Raw genomic sequence first — 22,442 nt, 5'->3', positions numbered from 1 at the left:
TCGGTCCCTTCATCCAAGTCATTAATATAGATTGTAAATAGTTGAGGCCCCAGCACTGATCCCTGCGGCACCCCACTAGTTACAGTTTGCCAACCTGAAAATGACCCATTTATCCTGACTCTCTGTTTTCTGTTAGTTAGCCAAACCCTATCCATGCTAATATATTACCCCCAACAGCTTGAGCTCTTATCTTGTGCAGTAACCTTTTATCTGGCACCTTATCGAATGCCTTCTGGAAATCCAAATACACTACATCTACTGGTTCCCCTTTATCCACCCTGTTTGTTACAGCCTCAAAGAACTCTAGCAAATTTGTCAAACACGATTTCCCTTTCATAAAACCAAGTTGACTCTGCTTGATTGTCTTATGATTTTCTAAATCTCCTGCTATTACCTCCTTAATAATGGATTCCAGCATTTTCCCAATGACCGATGTTAGGCTAACTGGCCTATAGTTTCCTGCTTTCTGCCTCCCTCCTTTCTTGAATAGGGGCGTTACATTTGCGTTTTTCCAATCTGCTGGGACCTCTCCAGAATCCAGGGAATTTTGGTAGATTACAACCAACGCATCCACTATCTCTGCAGCCACCTCTATTAAGACCCCAGGATGCAGGCCATCAGGTCCAGGGGACTTGTCGGCCTTTAGCCCCATTAGTTTGCCTAGTAATTTTTCTCTAGTGATAGTGATTGTTTTAAGTTCCTCCCTCCCTTTTGCCCCTTGATTTTCCACTATTATTGGAATGCTTTTAGTGTCTTCTACCGTGAAGACGATACAAAATATTTGTTTAAAGTCTCTGCCATTTCCTTGTTTCCCATTATTAATTCCCCAGTCTCATCCTCTAAGAGACCAATGTTTACTTTAGCTATTCTCTTCCTTTTTATATATTTGTAGAAGATCTTAGTCTCTGTTTTTATATTTCTTGCCAGTTTACTCTCAATCTAGTTTCTCCCTCTTTATTTTTTTTTTAGTCATCCTTTGCAAGTTTCTAAACATTTCCCACTCTTCTGGTCTACCACTAATCTTTGCAACATTAGATGCCTTTTCTTTCAATTTGATACCATCCTTAACTTCCTTAGTAAGCCACGGATGGTGCATCCTTCTCGTAGAGTCTTTCTCACTGGAATATATCTTTGTCGAGAGTTTTGAAATATCTCCTTAAAATCTGCCGCTGCTTATCTACCGTCTTACCTTTTCATCTATTTTCCCACTCCACTTTAGCCAACTCTGTCTTCATACCCTTGCAATTGCCTTTATTTAAGTTTAAGGCACTAGTTTCAGACCCAAGTTTCTCACCCTCAAACTGAATGTGTAATTCTATCATGTTATGATCACTCTTCCGTAGAGAATCCTTTACTATGTGATCATTAATTAATCCTGTCTCATTATACATTACCAGATCTAAAATAGCCTGTTCCCTGGTTGGTTCCACATTGTACTGTTCTAAGAAATGTCCTGAATACAAGCTATGAGCTCGTCCTCAAGGCTACCTTTGCCAATTTGATTTGTCCAATCCATATGAAGATTAAAATCGCCCACAAATATTGTCGTACCTTTCTTACAAGCCCCCATTATTTCTTGATTTATACTCTATCTCACAGTGTAGCTACTGTTAGGGGGCCTATAGACTACTCCCACCAGTGACTTCTTTCCCTTATTATTTCTTATCTCCACCCTAACTGATTCTACATCTTGATCGTCCGATCCAAGATCATTTCTCACTACTGTACTGATCTCATCCTTTATTAACAGAGCTACTCCCCCTCCTTTTCCTTTCCGCCTATCCTTCCGAAATGTCAAATACCTCTGAATATTCAGTTCCCAGCCCTGGTCACCTTACAGCCACGTCTCTGTAATGGCTATCAGATCATACCCATTTATTTCTATTTGTGCCGTCAATTCATCTATCTTGTTACGAATGCTGCGTGCATTCAGATAAAGAGCATTTAATTTTGTTACCATTTTTCCCCACTCTGATCCTATTTGCTGGTGCACTCTTATGCTTGTACGCTCTGTCCCTTCCTGTCACACTCTGGTTATCATTACCCCTATCGCTACCCTGCACTACTGCCTTGTCCTTTCTCTTTAACTTTCTAAGTATCCCCTCACCTGAAACCTCCCCCCACCCCCGCCCCCACTATTTAGTTTAAAGCCCTATCTACAGCCCTAGTTATTCGATTCACCAGGACACTGGTCCCAGCACGGTTCAAGTGAAGCCCGACCCAACGGAACAGCTCCTCTTTCCCCAGTACTGGTGCCAGTGCCCCATGAATCAAAACCCATTTCTCCCACACCACTCCCTGAGCCACACATTCAACTCTCTGATCTTATTGACCCTATGCCAATTTGCTCGTGGCTCAGGTAGTAATCCAGAGATTATTACCTTTGTGGTTCTGCTTTTTAATTTGGCCCCTAGCTGCTCACACGTCCTCAGCAGAACCTCTTTCTTAGTCCTACCTATGTTGTTGGTACTTACGTGGACCACGACAACTAGCTCCTTCCCCCTCCCACTCCAAGTTCCTCTCCAGCCGCGAGGAGATGTCCTTAACCCTGGCACCGGGCAGGCAACACAACCTTCGGGACTCATGCTCTCGACTGCAGAGAACAGTATCTATCCCCCTAACTATACTGTCTCCTACCACTACTACATTGCTTTTTACTCCCCCAACTTGAATGGCCCCCTGTACCATGGTGCTGTGGTCAGTTTGCTCATCCTCCCTGCTCTCGTTCACACAGGCTGCAAGAACCTCGTACCTGTTGGACAAGTGCAAGGGCTGAGGCTCCTCCAATGCTACCTTCTGCATCCCCGTCCCTGCCTCACTCGTAGTCAACACCCTCCTGGTCCCTGACCACGGACCAAATCTGAAGTATTTAACCTCAGGGGTGCGACTGCCTCCTGGAACAAAGTGTCCAGGTAACTTTCTCCCTCCGACGTGTCGGCAACACCTTGATTTTAAAATTCTCCATTTTGCATTTTCGTATGCAAGCTGGTTGTTTTGCACCTGCAATTTCCCTCTAATGTGGTGCACGTGGGCAGGCTTTTTATTTACATCCCGCGTGGGGAAAACCAGACACAATTACCAGTTGCCACCCCCAAAACCATGTTAGGGGTATGGGGAATAACAACAGAAAATGCTGGAAAAACTCAGCAGGCCAGGCAACATCCGTGGAGAGAAATTAGAGTCGACGTTTCGGGTCGAAACCCTTTTTCAAAACTGGAAAGGAAATGAAATAGATCGAAGGCAGGGCCGGGAGAGAACAAAAGAAGTAAAGAGACATTAAGAGGTATTCAAAACCAGACGAGATGGTGATAGGACAGTGGAGACAAAAGACGGCTCAGATTAGGTGTGAACATAAGAACATAAGAAATAGGAGCAGGAGTAGGCCAATCGGCCCCTCGAGTCTGCTCCACCATTCAATAAGATCATGGCTGATCTGATCCTAACCTCAAATCTTCTATCACTCTGCATCCACCCGAACCCATGTGATCTCCCGGGAGAGGCGAAAGACCAGATAAAAGACCCAATGGCCAATTTGGGAGAAAAAAATCTGGGAAATTCCTCTCCGACCCATCTAGGCGATCGAAATTCTTCCAGGAGATCACTCTGTCCCTATATTTTCTACTAATTAAAATGAAAGGCGACCAGAAGCTCGGGGTCACCCTTACGGACTGAAAGGAGGTGTTCCGCAAAGCGGTGACCCCGAGCTTCCGGTCGCCTGTCATTTTAATTCACTGCTCCATTCCCACTCACACCTCACCGTCCTTGGCCTCTTGCATTGTTCCACGGAAGCTCAACGTAAACTCGAGGAACAGCACCTCATCTTCCGATTAGGCACGTTGCAGCCTTCCGGACTCAATATCGAGTTCAACAATTTCAGATCATAACCTCGGCCCCTATTACATTTTTACTTATATTTTTTTTCCACCCCTTTGTTTTGGGTCTTCCCTTCCCCCCCTTTCCTTTTTTCTCTCTCCCACATGGCAGCTCTCTCTCATCCTGCCAGAACACTTCACACCTAATCTGAGCCGTCTTTTGTCTCCACTAGTCCTATCACCATCTCGTCTGGTTTTGAATACCTCTTAATGTCTCTTTACTTCTTTTGTTCTATCGCAGCCCTGCCTTCGATCTATTTCATTTCCTTTCCAGTTTTGAAAAAGGGTTTCGACCCGAAACGTCGACTCTAATTCCTCTCCACGGAAGTTGCCTGGCCTGCTGAGTTTTTCCAGCATTTTCTGTTGTTATTTCGGATTTCCAGCATCTGCAGTATTTTGCTATCGTACTAGGGATATGGGGGTAGTGCAGGAAAGTGGAGATGAGGTAGAAGATCAGCCATGATCTTGTTGAATGGTGGAGCAGGCTCGAGGGGCCAAATGGCTGACTCCAGCTCCTATTTCTTATGTTCTTATGTTCAAAACTGGATGGGTATTCATTCTTATCCCTTCACTTTCTGGCACCATACATTGGAACTGCTTCCTAGTTTTCCAGTGGATCAATTCCAATTGCTGTGCTTTATAATTATCCCGAGCAGGAATAAAACAAGAGCATTCAATAATTCTTGGGTTTTATCTATCGGGGGGTCAACAATTAAAGGCATCGCAGACAATGACTTTTCATTCATAGATTGAAAGAAGCCAATGGAAACTGCCTCCCCTGTCACACCTCGGGATAGCTTCAAGTCCTGGCTGGTACTAGCCTTTACCCCACTGCATATACAAATTAAAAATCGGCAAAACTTCTGCATCAAGAAAGCAAACAGTTCTGCCCGAAGAATTTTGGATGAAAATTCACAACGTGGTCAAAAATGCTGACAATCTGTAATAAAAACAGAAAAAGCCATAAATACATGGCAGGTCTGAAATTATGTTGAAAGAGGAGAGGTTAATCTTACAAGCAGAGACACAGGCCAGGATTTTCTTCTTTTGGCACGTTTGCTGGCGTTAGTATGGCAGGGCCTGATTCCATCCACCTGAGGGGACCCTGGCCAATTTTGTGCGGATCGGCTTACTTTAGCTACTTCGGCAGGCTCTCAATGGCAATGCAGCCTGTAGCAGAGCTTGCCACAGAGCTGGGGGGTGGGGGTTGGAGGGACAGGATTACCTGGTGCAAGGCTCCAACACCTGCGGCATTCTCCACCATTTTCCAACTGCCTGCCTCCAGCAGTGAAGCAAAATTGCACCAATGTGGCCATTTTGCCTCAATCCTCCCACTCTCAATTAAAATGTAGGCTACGGCCAGAGACACTTTCTTCCGACTCCCCGTTGCTGAATAAGCCCGTCCGCCTGGTGCGCACAGGTTCGTGTAGTTTCCAGCACCACTCCGTTGCTATCGCCTCACTGTGCCGACCCTAATGAGGCGGGTGCTTCGGGTGGAAGCGACACCAGGAAACTGGCACACACACAGAAACAGGCGGGGATCTCGCAGAGAGGTGCCAGGCAAATTTTTTTACCCCCTTCCGCCCCAGTACTGCTGGAATACCAGTGGCAACAGGGAGGCAAATTCCGCAGCCTTGGTCAGAACTTTGTCCTGATGCTGACGTACCAGCTATCACCTGTTAGCATTACACCATCTAGTGTGGCTAGATGGACCCGTAGGTCTTTTTCTGACAGCCATTTTTGTATGTTTGTTACTGGAAAAAAAGGATTGAATTTCAGGGTTCAGAGGATAATTAGGAACCTTGTAAGCGTCTCACTCCTTGTTTACAACACTTTGAATCCCTCAGCGGGATTGCTGCTGTGTAAGCACTCCCTGGAATACATGACTGCATAGGTAACTAATTTCCAGACATCCCTGATTTCATACTAAATGCACTCACGTGCCCACCCTCCACACACTGTATCATGTAACCCCCCCCACCGAATCACACCAAGTTACTAATCAATACAGGCCTTACAAACTTCAATTCAGAAACCGGGTGGTTTACAGGACCCAATAAACTAACCAGCAAACCAAGTCATTGATACTTTCACCATCTTAGAAACTTCCAAATGCAGGGATGTACCAATTAAAAAAAAAACTTCAATTCAGCAGAACAGCAAAATAAGAGAAAAAGAACTCGCAACCATATCTCCCTTCCCCCACAGAACACACACACACAGCTCACCCAGTGACCAGCGAACCAGTTCAACAAACACCAAGAACGGAAGTATTCTTCTACCTGTGCCAATGCATGGGCCATCAGACCCCTCCCTTCATGCTCCCACCTCTCTTGCAGTTGAATTCCAAGTGGGAATGCCGACAGTCGGCTCCAGTACAACTGCTTGCACATGAATATGTAGAAGAAAACGTACACGCACAGACAGCACCAGGCCACAGATTTGTAGGGTCTAACACGGTTCTACTGCACTTTATCTTGAAAAAAAAAGCCTTTCCCTGCAGCCAGGTGCAGAGGGGGGAAAAAAAACAGAGAGAAGGATTCGTACTCTCATCTATCTACAAATGAAATGTGGTTTAACTCTCTGGCCACTGAAGTGTTGCAGCAGCTGCGACACGAGTCACGTGTTCAGTGCTCAGCATCTGATTTCAAAGAAGCAAACACACCAGGCACACAGAACAATACTGGCACTTTGCCTTAATCCTTTGAGGACCCAAGGCATTTGTTTATTCCAGTTTTCTACACGGCACACACACTTGCCTGCGATTAACAGTAGCCGGCTATCTTTTAACAAACCGTACTGGGACGAAATGTTTGTAAAGTTGGGTCAAATTTCAACACACTTCCCTTCTACGTTTCTTCTCCCATCTTTGGGACCCCTTCCAAAATTCAAGTTGCTGGCAGGAGAGCTATGGCTTAACATGCAACTAACAGGGCTACTCCCTACTCAACGCCACCCCACACTGTATTTAGAAAATGTGCTCGGGTGATGCACCAAGGGATTCCCTCGCTGAGACAACATCACCAAAATTGGCAAAATGTGACCTTCTGGGGAATTCCAAGTGTAAATGTGAATGCTAATTAGTGAACTCAATTCAGATTTGTGCCTCATCAACTGCCTAATACCAGTACTGCTGTTTGCCATTGTTTATGGGTTGACTCTGCTGTGAAGACACAGTTGACCACTCCATCCTTCTCCAATGCCTCTCCTCCGTCGCCCAGCTGGGCAGGAATGACCTCACCTGGTTCCATTCTTATCTATCCAGTGAACCTTCTGCAACGGCTTCTCTTCCCCCTCCCATACCATTACCTCTGGAATCCCCCAAGGACCTATCCTCGGCCCCCTCCTATTTCCCATCTACAGGAAACTTTCGATTAACCGGCACCTAAATAACCGGAAATGTCGGTTAACTGGCAAAATTCAGGAGTAGGTTCAGGTAACTTTTATTACTTGCCTTCCTCCATGTGTTGCTGTGCAAGGGTGTGGCTGCAGCTGTTGCTAAGCTACAGAGACGCTTGCAACTTGTGGCCATTGTTCTGAACCTGTTGCTAAGCAACAGGGTTTGTTGCTTTATACGGAGCGCTCAGCTCCGTATCTTTTACTATAGCTTTCGGTTATCCGGAATTTTTGATGAACCGGCACCACGTCGGTGCCGGATAAAAGAGTTTCCTGTACATGCTACCCCTTGGTGACATCATCTGAAAACCCGTCGTTAGGTTCCACATGTATGCTGACCTCACCCAGCTCTACCTCACCACCTGCTCGCTCGACCCCTCCACTATCTCGAATTTGTCAGACTGCTTGTCCGACATCAGTAGAAATTTCCTCCAATTAAATATTGGGAAGACCAAAGCCATTGTCTTTGGTCCCCGCCACAAACTCTGTTCCCTAGTCACCGACTCCACCCCTCTCTCCCTGGCAACTGTCTGAGGCTGAAGCAGACTGTTCGCAACCTTGACCCCAAGATGAGCTTCCGGCCACTTATCCACGCCATCACCAAGAGCACCTACTTCAATCTCCGTAACATCGCCTGTCTCTGCCCCGCCTCAGCTCATCTGCTGCTGAAACCCTCATCCTTGCCTTTGTTACTTTCAGACTTGATTACAGGAAACTTTGGTTTATCCGGAGGTTGTATGTCCGGAAACCTCGATCTACCGGCAGAAATCAGGAGCCGTTTTGTTAGGTTTTTTTTCTTCTCGTGGCTTTTTTTTCAACAGTCAGGCTCTGCAAAGTCTCTCTGAAGCTGTTGCTAAGCTACAGAGACGCTTCCAAGGTACGGCTGACTGTTTAGAAGCTGTTGCTAAGCAACAGTGTTTGTTGCCAGATACGGAGCTGCAAATCTCTGTATGCTTCAACATTAACGCTGGTATGTCCGGCAGTTTTGATAGATCGGCAACAGCTCGGTCCCGTCGGTGCCGGATATCACAAAGTTTCCTGTATTCCAATTCTCCCCTGGCTGGCCTCCCATCTTCCAACCTCCATAAATTTGATTTCATCCAAAACTCTGCTGCTTTTATCCTAGCTCGCACTAAGGCCCGTTCGCCCATCACCCCTGCTCGCTGACCTACATTGGCTCCTGGTCCAGCAACGCATCAATTTTAAAATTCTCGTCCTTGTTCTCAAATCCCTCCATGCCCTCGCCCCTCCTTATCTCTGTAACCTCCTCCAGTCCTACAACCCTCCGGGATCTCTGCGCTCCTCCAATTCTGGCCTCTTGCGCATCTCCTAGTTACAGGAAACTTTGTTATATCCGGCACCGACGGGACCGAGCTGTTGCCGATCTGTCAAAACTGCCGGACATACAAAGTTAATGTTGAAGCATACGGAGGTTTTCATCTCCGTATCTGACAACAAACACTGTTGCTTAGCAACGGCTTGTAAACAGTCGGCCCGTACCTTGGAAGCGTCTCTGTAGCTTAGCAACAGCTTCAGAGAGACTTTCCAGAGCCCGACTGTTGAAAACAAAACCACGAGAAGAAAAAAAACCTAACAAAACGGCTCCTGATTTCTGCCGGTAGATCGAGGTTTCCGGACATACAACCTCCGGATAAACCAAAGTTTCCTGTAATTGCTCCATCATTGGCGGCCATGCTTTCTGCTGCCTAGGCCCTAAGCTCTGGAATTCCCTTCCTCAGTCTCCTCCTTTAAGATGCTCCTTAAAACCTACCTCATCTGTCCTAATACCTCCTTATGTGGACGGTGCCAAATTTTGTTTGACATCGCTCCTGTGGAGCGCCTGGGGATGTTTTACTATGTTAAAGGCGCTATATAAATGCGAGTTGTTGTTGTAATTACCACACAATTCCTTTCTGCAACGGCCAATGGTTTCTCAGCATAGCTGCAAGGTGGACAAGCCATAGCCAAATGCCGACTTTTGGCCAAGCTCGGAAGCCAAGAAGAAAGAACTTGGAACAGCTTACTAGTTGTTAAAACCACACCTGTGGTCCAGTGTTCAAGCCAGACTCGCCCCACCCATAACATGCAAGTCAAACAAGGAGGCAAAATCTCTGAACGTGGCATGAATAAACGTGTAGAAAACTGATGCTTCACTCCAATTACTACAGTAAAAGGTCAGGTCAGCCATGAGAAACTATCTTCGACAGCAAAGCCAAAGTGTGATTGACTACGAAGCACCTGCCAAGTTCCGGTTTGGCTCCAGTTGCCTAACACAGCAACTCAATCAGGGTTACATGATTTTTAAGAGCTCCTGCGCCATATCCAAAAGACACACTTTAACAATGACCTCAGAAAAACACCTTCTGAAGTGCCAGAGCAATATTTCCATGCCCTGTGCCATGTGTCTTCATCATCTGCTTCGTGCCAAGTGGTGTGCAAGAAGAAAGGGATTAGGGATGTACTTGCCTATGGTCACGGCTCATTTCACAACTCAGCTTTTAGACCGCTGTCAGGTGTCCCTGATCCAACCAGTTAAAAAAAGATTTTCCACCTCACATGGTGTTGACTGAATCCCAGCTTCAGTTGAGATACCGGGCTGATTTTACTGAGCTTGAATTACAGGAAACTTTGTGCAATCCGGCACCGACGGGACCGAGCTGTTGCCGTCCCATCAAAACTGCCGGACAAACCAGCGTTAATGTTGAAACATACGGAGATTTTGAGCTCCGTATCTGGCAACAAACCCTGTTGCTTAGCAACAGCTTCTAAACAGTTGGCCGTACCTTGCAAACGTCTCTGTAGCTTAGCAACAGCTTCAGCGAGACCTTGCAGAGCCTGACTAGTGAAAAAAAAGCAACGAAAAGAAAAAAAACCTAACGAAACGGCCCCTGATTTTTGCCAGTGGCTCGAGTATTCCAAACAGTTAACCTCCGGATAAACCAAAGTTTCCTGTACCTACATTGACTCCCAGTCCACCAACGCCTCAAATTCAAAATTCTCATCCTTCGTGTTCAAATCCCTCCCTGGCCTCGCCCTAACTATCTCCGTCACCTCCTCCAGCCCTACAACGCAGCGTTCCTCCAATCCTGGCCTCTTGACCATCCCAAACTTCCTTCACCCCAACATTGGTGGCCGTGCCTTCAGCTGTCTAGGCCCTAAGCTCTGGAATTAGCTCCCAATACCTCTCTGCCTCCTCGCTCCTCCTTTAAGATGCTCCTTAAAGCCTACCTCTTTGACCAAACATTTGGTCATCTGTCCTAATGTCTCCTTCTTTGGCTTGGTATCAATTATTTATGCTTCTGCAAAGCGCCTTGGGACGTTTTACAACTTTAAAGTCACTATATAAATGCAAGTTGTTATTGAATATTCACTTGATGAAACAGCAATGGACTCCAGTTAATAGCTAATGCAGTCATATACACAAGTATGTTGCAACTTTTTGCATAGAGTGAACAAAATGAACCTTTGTTAAATGGGCAGATTTTACAGGAAACTTTCTGGTATCCGGCACGGACGGGGCCGACGTGGTGCTGGTTCATCAACAATTCCGGATAACCGAACGCTATGATAAAAGATATGGACCTTAGAGCTCCGTATAAAGCAACAAACCCCAACAGCTTCAGAACAACGTCCACAAGTTGCAAGTGTCTCTGTAGCTTAGCAACAGCTGCAGCCAAACCCTTGCCTTCCTCCATTTGTTGCTGTGCAAGTAATAAAAGTTGCCTGAACCGACTCCTGAATTTTGCCGGTTAACCGACATTTCCAGTTATTTAGGGGCCGGTTAATCGAAAGTTTCCTGTACCTTGCTTTTAGAGTAACATGCAGAAGACGTACCAGAGAACTTCAGTTGCTGAGTGGCAGAAACTGCTCGGTTGATTCTGAAGTAACTGTGCGGCACCAGACAAGTCTGCTGACTGTCTCTCATGGCAGATGGGATAAGGGGTGAAAAGCGAAGCAGAAGACAGACCAAGAGCAAGATCCCAAATAAAGGGGCTGAACCCAACCTAGAAGTGCTCGGTGCAGTTACTGTAAGGCACTGGTGTAAAAGTCTTGGCTCTCCCACCACTATCAACTCCAACTTTGCAAAGCATAAATACCTACTACTGGAAACTTTTTTTTATCCGGCATGGACGGGACCGACGTGGTGCTGGTTCATCAAAAATTCCGGATAACCGAAAGCTATAGTAAAAGATACGGAGCTCAGAGCTCCGTATAAAGCAACAAACCCCGTTGCTTAGCAACAGCTTCAGAACAATGGCCACAAGTTGCAAGCGTCTCTGTAGCTTAGCAACAGCTGCAGCCACACCCTTGCACAGCAACAAATGGAGTAAAAAAAGTAATAAAAGTTACCTGAACCTACTCCTGAATTTTGCCGGTTAACCGAGATTTCCGGTTATTTAGGTGCCGGTAAATCGAAAGTTTCCTGTACTGACTGTCAGGGCATACTCTGCCTTTGCCAATTTGACTTATTTGCTTCTAATTTAGCACATATGTCTTGCCTTTTGGCACAAACAGCTGACAGTCCACAGTTACTAACTGAGTTAGATGATCAATAAGCACTCCACAGTTCGCTGAAAAAAAGGGATTGGTTTCTCTCCTTGACTTGACCACTTTGACACAATTAGGTTGGTATGGTGATTGAACAGCAGGGTAAGACAAACTTAGGTGCAGCCCAAAACAGCACAGGTTGAATCAGCAACTCGAGGGACGATCTGAATAGTAAACAGTGAAATTGGCTTCAGGAAGCCTAGGGTTCCTGGACATGGTTTTCTCACAACCAGCTGATTAACAAGAGATGGGCTTATGTGATAGAATTTCTCACTTCTGTACCGCTCGCTCAGTCTGTGACACCGTGGCGACTGTAAAACAAGGGTCTGTGATTTCTGAAATGTGTTCCGTCTGATGTGCTCCTTGCTATCCACTAACCATCCTCTAGCCTTGCGTAAGAATGAGATCTAGATTCGCTCTCAACACCCAACCCCAAATTTTGACCACAACTGGGTCAGAATCACTAGTACAGATATACCTTTCACTCCCAGCCATATCCCCTTTTAAGACAGAAATGGCGTCTTTTTTAAAATCTCCTTTGTATTACTAGACCACAAAAATAAAAAATAAACTTTTCAAAACAATGGTCTTAAAATATGCTCACGGGGGAACGTGGGTCATGTTCTGTTGACCAGCGCTTCTGAATCTAATCGGATGTCGTGTACACTTTTGCACCTCTGCTGCACAGGCGGGTGCAGATCACGAAACAAAGTACTACTTTCATGCAGCAGATTCTCACATTCTGGACATACACTGTTACATGTCACTTCAAACTGTCTTTGTCATTTCTGTTTTCCACTACAAAAGTACATTTCAGCTACCGAGAACATGCTGCTGGAGCTGAGCCAACTGTACTGTTAAAACTCAAAATCCCCATTGTTTGCAGCTTTGGAAACTCTTTGGCTGTACTGTGGCCTGAAAAAGCAGTGACTTGCCAAATTGATCTTTGGTGCTACACACAGCTTGCACCCGCAATTCCTCCCTAGAGACAATTGTGGGTCTCACTGGGAGGTTTTGAGTCAAGTCCTTTTATACTTAAACCATTCTATTACGGATAATATTCTTGATACTTCTGGTGCCAACTTTTTCCTTCTGATTTTGCAAATATCTCATTTTACTTTCCGGTGCAAAACAGCAGAGAGAACTAATTCTGTATGCGAGTAATTGCACGCTAATCAGCACAGCACATCTCTATTTCCTGCAAGTCTTAAAATATCAGCCTTTTCTGTAAGAGATAAAAATAAATCTCTGGCCCTGAAGTCAGTAGCTGTAATGTGAGCAGTTTACTATGCAATAGTCACCAATATAAATGCTGTACTGCATCTCACCTCCAGTGCAAGTTCCTGAACGTGCTGAAATAGGTCCAAGTCTTTCTCCGTCACAATGTCTTTACTCAGCGATTGGTCATCCTCATTTTCATGTTTGCAGCCCCACGGGTCCTGATTGTCTGCAGATTTAGAAGAACGCAACATTAATGAAGGGACTTTCCTTTAATTAAACCCTCCTGCAATAATCCATGGTTTACGGAGAGGCAGACGGAGGAACTGACAACCTCAATGTGTTAATATAGCTGCTGAAAGTTAATGGGGCAATACAGTGGCATTTATGCCCTCAAATCCATAAGATTTTAGCCAACCGAGGGGACAGTTGTCAGTAAAATTAACAACTGCCCTGGTTGGCTATTACAGGAAACTTTCGATTTACCGGCACCTAAGTAACTGGAAATCTCGGTTAACCGGCAAAATTCAGGAGTAGGTTCAGGTAACTTTTATTACGTGCCTTCCTCCATCTGTTGCTGTGCAAGGGTGTGGCTGCAGCTGTTGCTAAGCTACAGAGACGCTTGCAACTTGTGGCCATTGTTCTGAACCTGTTGCTAAGCAACAGGGTTTGTTGCTTTATACGGAGCTCTCAGCTCCGTATCTTTTACTACAGCTTTCGGTTATCCGGAATTTTTGATGAACCGGCACCACATCGGTCCCGTCCGTGCCGGATAAAAAAGTTTCCTGTATTTTGGATTCTGACGTTTGGTAATTTTTGCTGCTGCACCTGGATGCTTTTCCATTAGACCAGTGGGCAAGTCAGCCACAATCTGGCACCTGACATTGAGCCAACGGAGGGTACACCGAATACGGCACCTCATGGAGCTGAGCGCTCGACTCCAAGCTAAACGTTTCAGAGCTCAAGTGCTGAAGGTCTGGTGCAACTCACCTGCCTCAGATGGTTCTGCACCATTTCCCAACCAACAGAGTGAGGCGAAGCGTTCTCAAGACTCCGCCAGTGCTCTGCCTCTTGAACAGGCTTCTTGGAGGTAGACAGCAGAACATGGGTTTGGTGTGCCCTCCCATTTCCTTTTATCTTTCACTGGGGAAGCACCTCAACTCTGTTTGGAGCATCCTCCATAGCTAAGATCAGGAACTCGCCACCGGCAGAGATGGCAGATTACATTAACACACTGAAATTACACAGCAAGCCTACATCACCAGAGGAAAAAAATACCACTGCCAAATACAGTCAATGTAAACTAGGACAAAGAAATACAATGTAAACAAGCAGGACAACAAATATTAAATGCAACAAGAGACACAGCACAATGCAATAGCAGCTTGAATTAAATAGTCTTATGAGTATATAACTGAGGACAAAAGTTACAATGAAGCACTCGCCTGGTTGTGAGAATCGTAGCTTTTGTGCTCAGTTCAGTATTTTTCCTTTGTAACGAATGTTACCTTGTAATCAATTCCTACACCTAACCAAAGCAAAATACCAAAACTTCCCAAAATACAGGGAACTTTGTTATATCTGGCACCGACGGGACCGAGCTGTTGCCAATCTATCAAAACTGCCAGATATACCAGCGTTAATGTTGAAGCACCGTATCTGGCAACAAACACTGTTGCTTAGCAACAGCTTCTAAACAGTCGGCCGTACCTTGGAAGCGTCTCTGAAGCTGTTGCTAAGCTACAGAGAGACTTTGCAGAGCCTGACTGTTGGAAAAAAAAAGCCACGAGAAGAAAAAAAAACCTAACAAAATGGCTCCTGATTTCTGCCGGTAAATCGAGGTTTCCGGACATACAACCTCCAGATAAACCAAAGTCTCCTGTACTCACTTCAGCAAGCCAGCATTGTGGTATCGCAGTGGCAGTGTGCTACGCCACAAAGTGGCGAGTGCCCAGCTTTGAAAAAGGAGGTTCAGTGCCACCAACCCCCGCCCCCAGCCTCGCAGAGAAGGGGATTTTTAAACTCAAGGAACCAATCTCTATGACAAGCACAAGAGCTGCACAGGCAACGGGATGAGAGGTCATCACAGTGCCCGGAGAATGATGTATGGGATGAAACATTTTACGTAACAAGTGGTTAGGATTTGGAATGCACTGCCTGATAGAGTGGTGGAGACAGATTCAACAGCAGCCTTCAAAAGGGATAAATACTTGAAGGAGAAAAAAATTGCAGGGCTATGGGGCAAGAGCGGGGCTAACTGGATTGCTCTTCGAAAGAGCCGGCGCAGACTCGATGGGCCGAATGGCCTCCTTCTGTGCTGTACTATTCTATGAAAGGGGGCGGGGGGAGCGATGATAGTTAAAAAAAAATTATTTTGAACCAAAAGCTGCCATTTCCAGTTTAAGGGAAGCAGTGCCCTGATCAGAAAGCAAGAAGTGGACTTGTCCCTCACACACACAATAAAGAGGTCTGAGAGTGGTCAGTTTCATTCTAATTCTACAAATCCTCGTGAGCTGAAATGCTCTGAATATAAAAGCAGAGGCTACTATACGCAATTCACGAGGAAACGGAAAATACTCTGCAAGCGAGCTGGCCTCATCAATCCGCAAGTGACGAGATTATGTCGGCCAACTCTACCTTGGGGAATATTTTCCAGTTTAACTGGACGTTCCGTTCATGCCATGAAAGAGATGCCCAGCAGCAGTGACGCTGGAGTCGTTTCCTTGAAGTGTTTTCATGTCGCTGTTTGGTTTTCCGGGCGAGTTGGGAGGTAGACTGTGGTGGTCCAGACACTTGGTGGTGGGTCTTGTGTGCTGCAAGCCCACCCTTTTCCCAAGGTGCCCGCCTCCCAGCCAATTTAAAGAGTGCAATGATTAAGCGAAACACTGTGGAATGCTGGAAGTCTGAAATTAAGACAGGAAATACACAGCAGGTCTGTCAGTATTTGACAAAGAAAAATGTTGTGCTCTTCCAAAAGCCTTTTCCCTTTCAGATTCTGATGGACCTGCTGCACGTTTTCTGTTCGACTTTAATGGCTGAAATGACAATATGCAAAGCTACTTTCATGGCATAAGCCCACCCCATTCCCCTTCCAAAAGACAACAGCGTCTGAAGCACCCCCAAAAAAAGCGTAATAAAAAGCCAGTTTCTAGTGCTAGCGATGCATGATGGCGTGGCATTTACTTCTTACCCGTGTCCTCGGCACTCTTACTCCTTTCTAATTCCACGTTCCCCTTCCTGTGCCAAAGGATCTCCTTTCCGCGTCTCATTTTACACCGGCTGCCCCTTATTGCTTTCTCTCTCACAGAAAACGGCAGGAAATAATGAGAGGGCAGTTTAGCCGCCGATTCTGCGGACGTGCTCAGTCGTAGGTAAGGTGAGATTTGTAAAGTGCAGCTGCTTTTCTCGCGACTGCCCCGATGGCCGGGGAGAACCGATTTATCAACGGAAGTAGGGCACGGTTCACAAGGTGTAAGGCAAGGAGGAGTTAACTCGGAGTCTGCTTCGCCAGAGAGATTGGGAGTATAAAGAGAGGTAGGCGAGTCAACTGGTTCCTTTCTTAACTTGGGCATTCGGGACACATTTAACTGGCGAGTGAATGTCTGCTTACTGAAGTTAGCAAGAGGGCTAGTACAGGAAGATGGTTTCAGGCTACTTAAGTGGCACCTCGGTGCTGGTAAAGAAACCTCAGGTGAGACCGGGCATGCAGGGATTAATGAGGTCAGTGCAGTACCTGTGGGCCATGCGCCGCTGTCAGAAGTGCTTGATTTTCGCGGCCCCTTTTTCTTGAGCCTGTACTGCTCAGCTAAGTCCAGGAGCTCGCCCCGTGGCTTGCGGCCATCGGGCGAAGGAGTGAAGAATTTGCTAAGGCCGTCAATGAGCCCTTTGGTTTTCTTGTTCATTTTCAGACGGGAAGATTTGGTGGTCCGCGAGTTCAAAGCGCTCAGTCCATCCAGCCGCCCCGACTTCGACGAAGGGACTGCTGAGATTTTGCATTTGCGCCCTCGGCCGGGACATTGTCGCTCTTTGTCGAATGGCTGAGAACTTTTTGATCTGTGGGGGGAGAAGAGCGGATCAGCTGCATCCTTGTTGGGTTATTCAAACAGCGTCTCCACTGAGAGAATCAGACACTTACATTTAAAATGCAGCTCGCGCTGTCGTACAACCACACCCAGTATAAAACAAGCCGTACTCTGCAATCAATTTATAATTCATGAACACTTACACAAAACTAAAAAGGTGCAGTGCCCCACCTTCTGGATAACAAGCATCATTTTCTGTTGTTGAGTATCTTAAGAATCACCATCTCCATTTGAATATATATAAACATGTGTTAAGAACATAAGAAATAGGAGCAGGAGTAGGCCATTCGGCCCCTCGAGCCTGCTCCGTCATTTAATGAGATCATGGCTGATCTGATCTTGGCCTCAACTCCACTTTCCCGCTCTCTCCCCACACCCCTCGACTCCCCTGTAGTTCAAATGTCTGTCAATCTCCGCCTTGAATATATTTACTGACTCCGCCTCCACAGCTCTCTGGGGCAGAGAATTCCAAAGATTCACGACCCTCTGAGAAGAAATTCCTCCTCAACTCTGTCTTAAATGGGCGACCCCTTATTCTGAAACTATGCCCCCTAGTTTTAGATTCCCCCATGAGGGGAAACATTCTCTCAGCATCTACTCTGTCAAGCCCCCTCAGAATCTTACATGTTTCAATAAGATCACCTTTCATTATTCTAAACTCCAATGAGTAGTGTTCAAATAGATATGATGGCTCTCATGATACAATTGAAGAGCTGAACAGTTCTTTGCTCATCACCTTCGGTGACAAGAAAGTACTATCCAGCTCCACATTAGGAAGGACGAATTAATTTCCTTCAGTGCTGGGAAACATTCATGACATTGCACCACATTCCCCCATCATTCTTTTTCCTTTTAAACAAAACGAGCAATCTGAGAGTTCGTGAGGAGAGCTGGTCTGGGGAGTGGAAAATTCCACGTTGATGCTGTGGGGAAAGCCTTCTGGTGTCGGGGTTACGGCGCACTGATGCAGTGGATGTTTAAATCTGCACCTAACTTGCCCGTCAAGTGCTTGACAATGACGTGAGATGCAAAAGGTTTTTTTGGGGTGGGGGTTCGGGGCAGAGGGGGAGAAAAGTCTGGTGTTGTGATATCTGTCACGTTTTATGAACATATTTGAAGCAAATGCTCCATTGGTAAAACTGAACAACACTTTAACAAACAGAAGCGCCAAGCGATTGGAACACATTCTGCATTGATTCGTCCCATCTTCCCATGCAGTTTGTGCGCCTGAATTTTTCATTCAGACTCGCACCCTTGCAGTGGCGTGCAGCAGCTAAACTCACGTCAAAATCCAGTGAGACCGTCACAAGTCGCCTTGACCCACAAGGGTGGGTTTCATGAGCTGGCCACTGAATGACAAAGGAAAACCACCCATCACAGCGAGCTTGTTGCTGAACTGATTAAACAAAGCTGCTTGGGGGTCGAGCAGCTTCCACAATGAACGTAGGAGATTGGGTCGCGCCTCTGAAAATTGTAAGATGCAAGGTAGGGGTGAGGTTGGGCAGGAAGCATGGGACTGAGCAGGGTCCCTGGAGCGCGCTCCGCCAAACTGAAGGAGCTCTGCTCGGGGCCCGGATCCGCGGACTCTCAGCCCCGCCTTCGATCTATTTCATTTCCTTTCCAGTTTTGAAAAAGGGTTCCGACCCGAAACGTCAACTCTAATTTCTCTCCACGGATGTTGCCTTGCCTGCTGAGTTTTTCCAGCATTTTCTGTTGTTATTTCAAAATAAATATAGTTTGTTAAAGGTGCCCTGGAGCTGACTTGGAGAAGAGGCTTGGGAGGCTCGGCAAACATATGTAACAAATTGTGGAGTCATGAGAGGGAAGGTGAGCGGATCTCTGAAAGCGGGTTGGTGTCTTGCAGGTTGTCTGAGAATGGAAATATATGAAAAGAAAACTGGGACAAAAAACAGAAGACTCTGTAATGTTGATTTAATTCTATACACACGTTCAGCACTTGCAGAATCAGGGTCTACCCGCACTGCTGAGGAGAAATTGCTGGTTATAAATAAACACCGCTGCAACACTTTATATAGCACGACGTCTCTGTAAAACCCACGCTTCCTGTTCAATTTGCTTCAACTTCAGCAAAGCGAGTTGGCGCTCGGAGCAAACTCTCCAAGTCATCGGCCCCAAAAAAATGCAAATGACTACACTCGTCAATGCCATTCTAGATTTTAGAACGGGGTCTACATAACAAAATACAGGGCTAGAATTGGTTTGTCTACTTATTGTTGAACCTTAAGGGCCCACCTGTGTGCTTGAGACAACACTGCGCGCAGAATTGGTTTATCGTAGGATTTTTAACACTTCGTAGCTACGACTAATAACACAGTGTCTTTATACCCCAGGTACAAATGCAGCGGTGCACGGGATGTATTTTTGTTATCAGGTGTCGACCATGGCTCAGTGGGTAGCACTCTCGCTTCGGAGTCAAACGTTTGTGGGTTCAAGTGCCACTCCAGGGACGATGTGCTTGGCATAAACTACTGTGGGAGCTCTAACACACATTTGAATGAAGCCTAATCAGTGGAAAGAAAGCACTTTTTGGTGTAAATTTTACTATCACCTTCCGCTTATGCTTATATGAAGCCTTCCTGTGCCATACAGGTTAAAATGACTTGCCAATGCTTGCCCACAGGCCCTAGAAATAGTAGATGCATTGCTGGTCATCTTCCAAAATTCTATAGACTCTGGCACAGTTCCCATGGATTGGAGGGTAGCTAATGTAACCCCACTATTTAAAAAAGGTGGTAGAGAGAAAACGGGGAATTATAGACCGGTAAGCCTGACATCGGTAGTGGGGAAAATGCTAGAATCCATTATAAAAGATGTAATAGCAGAGCACTTGGAAGACAGTGACAGGATCGGACAAAGTCAACATGGATTTACAAAAAGTAAATCGTGCTTGACTAATCTACTGGAATTTTTGAGGATGTAACTGGTAGAATAGATAAGGGAGAACCAGTGGATGAGGTGTATTTGGACTTTCAGAAGGCTTTTGATAAGGTCCCGCATAAGAGATTAGCGTGTAAAGTTAAAGCACATGGGATTGGGTGTAAGGTACTGTCTTGGATAGAGAACTGGTTGGCAGACAGGAAGCAAAGAGTTGGAATAAACGGTTTTTTTTCGTGTGGCAGGCAGTGACTAGTGGGGTACCGCAGGGATCGGTGCTAGGACCCCAGCTATTCACAATATATTAATGATCTAGACGAGGGAACTAGATGTAATATCTCCAAGTTTGCAGACGACACAAAGCTGGATGGGCGTGTGTGCTGTGAGGAGGATGCAGAGAAACTCCAGTATGATTTGGACAGGTTGGGTGATTGGGCAGATGCATGGCAAATGCAGTATAATGTGGATAAATGCGAGGTTATCCACTTCGGTGGCAAAAACAGGAAGACAGATTATTATCTGAACGGCAATAGATTGGGAAAAGGGGAAGTGCAACGAGACCTGGGTGTCCTTGTGCACCAGTTGCTGAAGGTAAGCATGCAGGTGCAGCAGGCGGTTAAGAAGGCAAATGGTATGTTGGCCTTCATAGCGAGAGGATTTGAGTACAGGAGCAAGGATGTCTTGCTGCAGTTGTACAGGGCCTTGGTGAGACTACACCTTGTGTATTGTGTGCAGTTTTGGTCGCCTTATCTGAGGAAGGATGTTCTTGCCATGGAGGGAGTGCAGCGAAGATTCACCAGACTGATACCTGGGATGGCAGGAATGACGTATGAGGAGAGATTGGGTCGATTAGGCTTATATTCGCTAGAGTTTAGAAGAATGAGGGGATCTCATTGAAACTTATAAAATTCTAACAGGACTAGACAGACTAGATGCAGGAAGGATGTTCCCGATAGCGGGGGCGTCCAGAACCAGGGGTCACAGTCTAAGGATAAGGGGTAAGCCATTTAGGACAGAGATGAGGAGGAATTTCTTCACCCAGAGAGTGGTGAACCTGTGGAATTCTCTACCACAGAAGGCAGTTGAGGCCAATTCATTAAATATATTCAAGAAGGAGTTAGATATATTTCTTGAGGCTAAAGGGATCAAGGGATATGGGGAGAAAGCAGAGACAGGGTACTGAATTTGGATGATCAGCCATGATCTCAATGGATGGCGGAGCGGGCTCGAGGGGCCGAATGGCCTATTCCTGCTCCTATCTTCTGTTTCTAGATGAGAGTGGGCCTGGGTGACTCTCCACGAAAATCCTCCTCACCTCGCTAAGAATGCACCAAGCCCTCCACTCACCAGCTGTCAGTGCCCAGCAACACAGTTGATATTGTGAACTCAGTGTGTGGGAATTCACGTTTGCAAATCAACCTCCCGTCACTGGGTGATGCAGCACATTAGAGCACCAGATATCTACATCACCGTGCAACCCCTTGGATAATTATTTTCCTCCTACTTCTGATTTCCCCCCCCCTTAATCCTCTTATCCAAAAGGCAATGATTCATACTGGGGTTTAAATACGATTCCAAACACTTCTGTCCAAATCATGCATCTAGGATTTTAAAAAAATTCTTGTGTACAGTGGCAAAATTATCTTATATTATCTTAGGAATACTAAAGTACTGATACAATTAACTAAGCTGAATTCAATCACACTGGAAAATATTGTCATGTGATTAAACATGACATGATCAAACATCACATATAATATTGGCCCAGAAATTCGGGTCCCCATGGGTGAGTACGCGCTGGGTACTCACGCGTAGGCCCAACGAAAGTGCCGGTTTCGTGCATGCACTGCGCATGCGCGGGAAACCGGCACTTCCGTTCCCCTGAAAGAAGGGGTTCAGAGGTGGAACCCGTGCGCGGGAGAGGCAGCGCGTGCGCATCGAACTTACCTTCCCGGAGAAACCTGGAAAAAAAACCTAAGTCCCCAGAAGTTAGACATGTAAAAAGCAGTCGCAGGGCCTGCTTTTAACAAGGTAAGTGGTGAATTAATTGAAATTGAAACATTTTTTCCACAGGTTTATTATTTTTAAATACTTTAAAGAAAGGTAAGTTTATTTTTAGCCCAGTTAGAAAATGTAATTAATTTTTTCAAAAATTTAAATTGTTTAAAATAGTTATTTCATGTAATTTATAGTTTATTTTAAAAATGTGATGTTTTTAAAAAAAATTATTTGCGGTTTTAGTGATGTTTTGGGGCTTATAGTATTTACAGGTTTGACAGGCTTATGAATGAAGCATTCCCTGCTACCATTGGCTCTCCATGGCCCACGTGATCCCAGGGGACGCTTCGAACTAACTGCGCCCCTGGGATACGCAAGCACTGCGCGCCGGCAGTTGGAGGAGGCCCAGGATCGGAATCCCACGCGGGCAACC

The 22,442-nt window shown here is 45.8% G+C and overlaps 1 protein-coding gene across 2 annotated transcripts in view; it reads right to left on the bottom strand.

The window, feature by feature from the left end:
• Nucleotides 1-22,442, bottom strand: part of LOC147098018 (histone acetyltransferase KAT6A-like) — a 198,421-nt gene that overhangs the window by 63,572 nt on the left and 112,407 nt on the right. Inside the window, exons 7-8 of one of the 2 annotated variants that reach the window (XM_085971213.1) lie at nucleotides 16,225-17,087; nucleotides 13,145-13,263 (exon numbers count right to left, since the gene is read on the bottom strand). In XM_085971213.1, the coding sequence (XP_085827339.1) occupies nucleotides 13,145-13,263; nucleotides 16,225-17,087 (982 nt within the window). The remainder of the gene's footprint in view (nucleotides 1-13,144; nucleotides 13,264-16,224; nucleotides 17,088-22,442) is intronic. The other variant, XM_085971214.1, reaches the window with a different exon arrangement.

The sequence above is a fragment of the Somniosus microcephalus genome, chromosome 30 (assembly GCF_052327205.1).
Source record: "Somniosus microcephalus isolate GS21.2 chromosome 30, FLI_Smic_1.0, whole genome shotgun sequence".
NCBI classification, from domain to species: Eukaryota; Metazoa; Chordata; class Chondrichthyes; order Squaliformes; family Somniosidae; genus Somniosus; species Somniosus microcephalus.
The sequence above is the reverse complement of the archived record's forward strand: the minus strand, read 5'-3'. Positions and strand labels throughout refer to the sequence as shown.